At 34.8% G+C, this 1,980-nt stretch overlaps 1 protein-coding gene across 1 annotated transcript; it reads left to right on the forward strand.

Annotated features, from left to right (window-relative positions):
• The first annotated feature begins 331 nt into the window (after window positions 1-331).
• Window positions 332-1,558, forward strand: LOC132934474 (uncharacterized). Its single transcript, XM_061000774.1, has 2 exons — window positions 332-684; window positions 1,078-1,558. Exons 1-2 carry the CDS (start codon window positions 332-334, stop codon window positions 1,556-1,558), a joined length of 834 nt encoding a protein of 277 aa, XP_060856757.1.
• Window positions 1,559-1,980: the final 422 nt, after the last annotated feature.

The following is a 1,980-nucleotide window of genomic DNA, read 5'->3' on the forward strand; positions in this document are numbered from 1 at the left end:
TGTATCTACCGTTCTCTTGAGTGATAAATCATATAACTTGGGAAAGAGATTCTGGACAATGATCATATTAAGCCCGAAAATTTTAAACGAGCTCAACTTATTTATTTAAATGTATAGGTATGTTATGAACAGGTACTTATTTTTGATTAGGGAAGGATCGGATAAGAAGTTCTAAAAGAAAATTAATTAATTAAATTTTAATATGCTGTGGATTTATTTACATAGGTCTGTTATAATAATTCAACACGTTTCCACAACATCCAATACTATGTTTGTTTAGCTACAAGCTTCATATTTTATTTTCAATTTTAGTTATATAAAATATAATATTATGATGATTACTGAAATATTAAAAATCGTGTTTGTAGTGTTAATATTATGGTTGGTAATTAGGTTGTTCATAAGACAAGATGATTCCGAAGGTGTGTCAGCAAAACAGCCCTCAGTGCCAGTAAATTTTCAACGGTTGACAACTTTAGATCAATTAAATCTGTTACTATACAAGCTGGAAGAGCTTGAACAGCAAAACCTCAGTCCGTGTAAAACAAAACTGATATCAGTGGCTGACCGTCTAAAAAAAATGAACATATTTCAAATTAAATCTGAACTCTTATACAAAGACGAATTGATGCAATACGAAAGAGCTATCGATTGGATTAAGTCACCAGCTGAGTTCCGCAACAGGTAGGACGTATTAATTTACTTTTACATAAATAATAATTGAAAACAGAACAGTAAAACGAGTCACCTTAAGTTAGTCCAGACATTTTGCTAAACGACGTATATGAATTGAAACCAGTAATGATACTAAGGAATTGGAATTTTTAAAATAAATGGATTATAATTTAAAGGATGGAGAAATGTGGCTTCGGTCATAATATACGTATGGTGCCAATAATCATACTAAGTAGATAGATATAAAGAGTAGAATAATTTACGTGGATAAAAATTGTAATGAGTGCCTTTTAATAATTATAATCAGTAGTTTTGACTAAAACTATAAATATTATAGTCAAGAGGTCCCTTTATTCGTTTTACATCTGGAGAATTGGATTGTTCAACGTCTACTTGTTACAGGTGTGGACCACCAAACTTCTTCTCCGCATACTCGCCTATGACAGATGGTGACATACAACGATTAGCAGAATTGACTTTGCCACCAGTTGACATTACTAGAACGCCAGTCGAACCATCACGGTGGTCTGTTGCTAGCGGTGAATCGTCACTTCCAGTTGTGGACCAATGGCTGGCAAATGCCGTTTGCTTAATGATGGAATTCTTGGACACGGCATTGAACTTCAAAGATATGGTGAGTTCTTGGACCTGCAAAGACCACTTTGCTGAACACGGTGGGTTAATCGAATTCTTGCGCCATGCCATCGTGGTCAGCGCTGAAGAGGATACGGACGCGGATAAAACGATATTCATATTAGACTTTATGGTACCATCTAGTGTGACCCTAGACCGTATCCCCGAAGTTAATGCCACCGGGCTTCCGATAAAACCACGGAAGGGATTCTGCTGCGTTCCAGTCAAGTACACGGAGTCGAATGCATAAGATTTATCGTTAAACATTTTAAGCGCACGTTCACTAACATCCAAGCAATGTTAACCCCAAGCAGCATTTAATGACATTTTGTGTTCATTTCTAAAAATTAGAGTATCAAAAACATACATGTATGGAATCATAATAGGATACCGATGGTCACGAGTTAGGTCTGTAGCATTTCTAAGGTGAACACAAACACGCAATTATTATCATTGTCAAAGCATGGGTTTAATAAATGTTTTTACTGATTTTTGGATCTCGTCATTACTGAGTGGACTTGAACATTTTTCTTTTGATTTTAATTTAATTGAAATATTATGCACACACCAAACTTTGAAAACTTTTCACACAGTTTTACAAAATAATTATTTTTTGTTACTTCAACCATTACTACTGTTTTTGGCAGTTACCGCTCTTCACATAGTGTCTCC

This window comes from Metopolophium dirhodum, chromosome 1 (assembly GCF_019925205.1).
Source record: "Metopolophium dirhodum isolate CAU chromosome 1, ASM1992520v1, whole genome shotgun sequence".
NCBI classification, from domain to species: Eukaryota; Metazoa; Arthropoda; class Insecta; order Hemiptera; family Aphididae; genus Metopolophium; species Metopolophium dirhodum.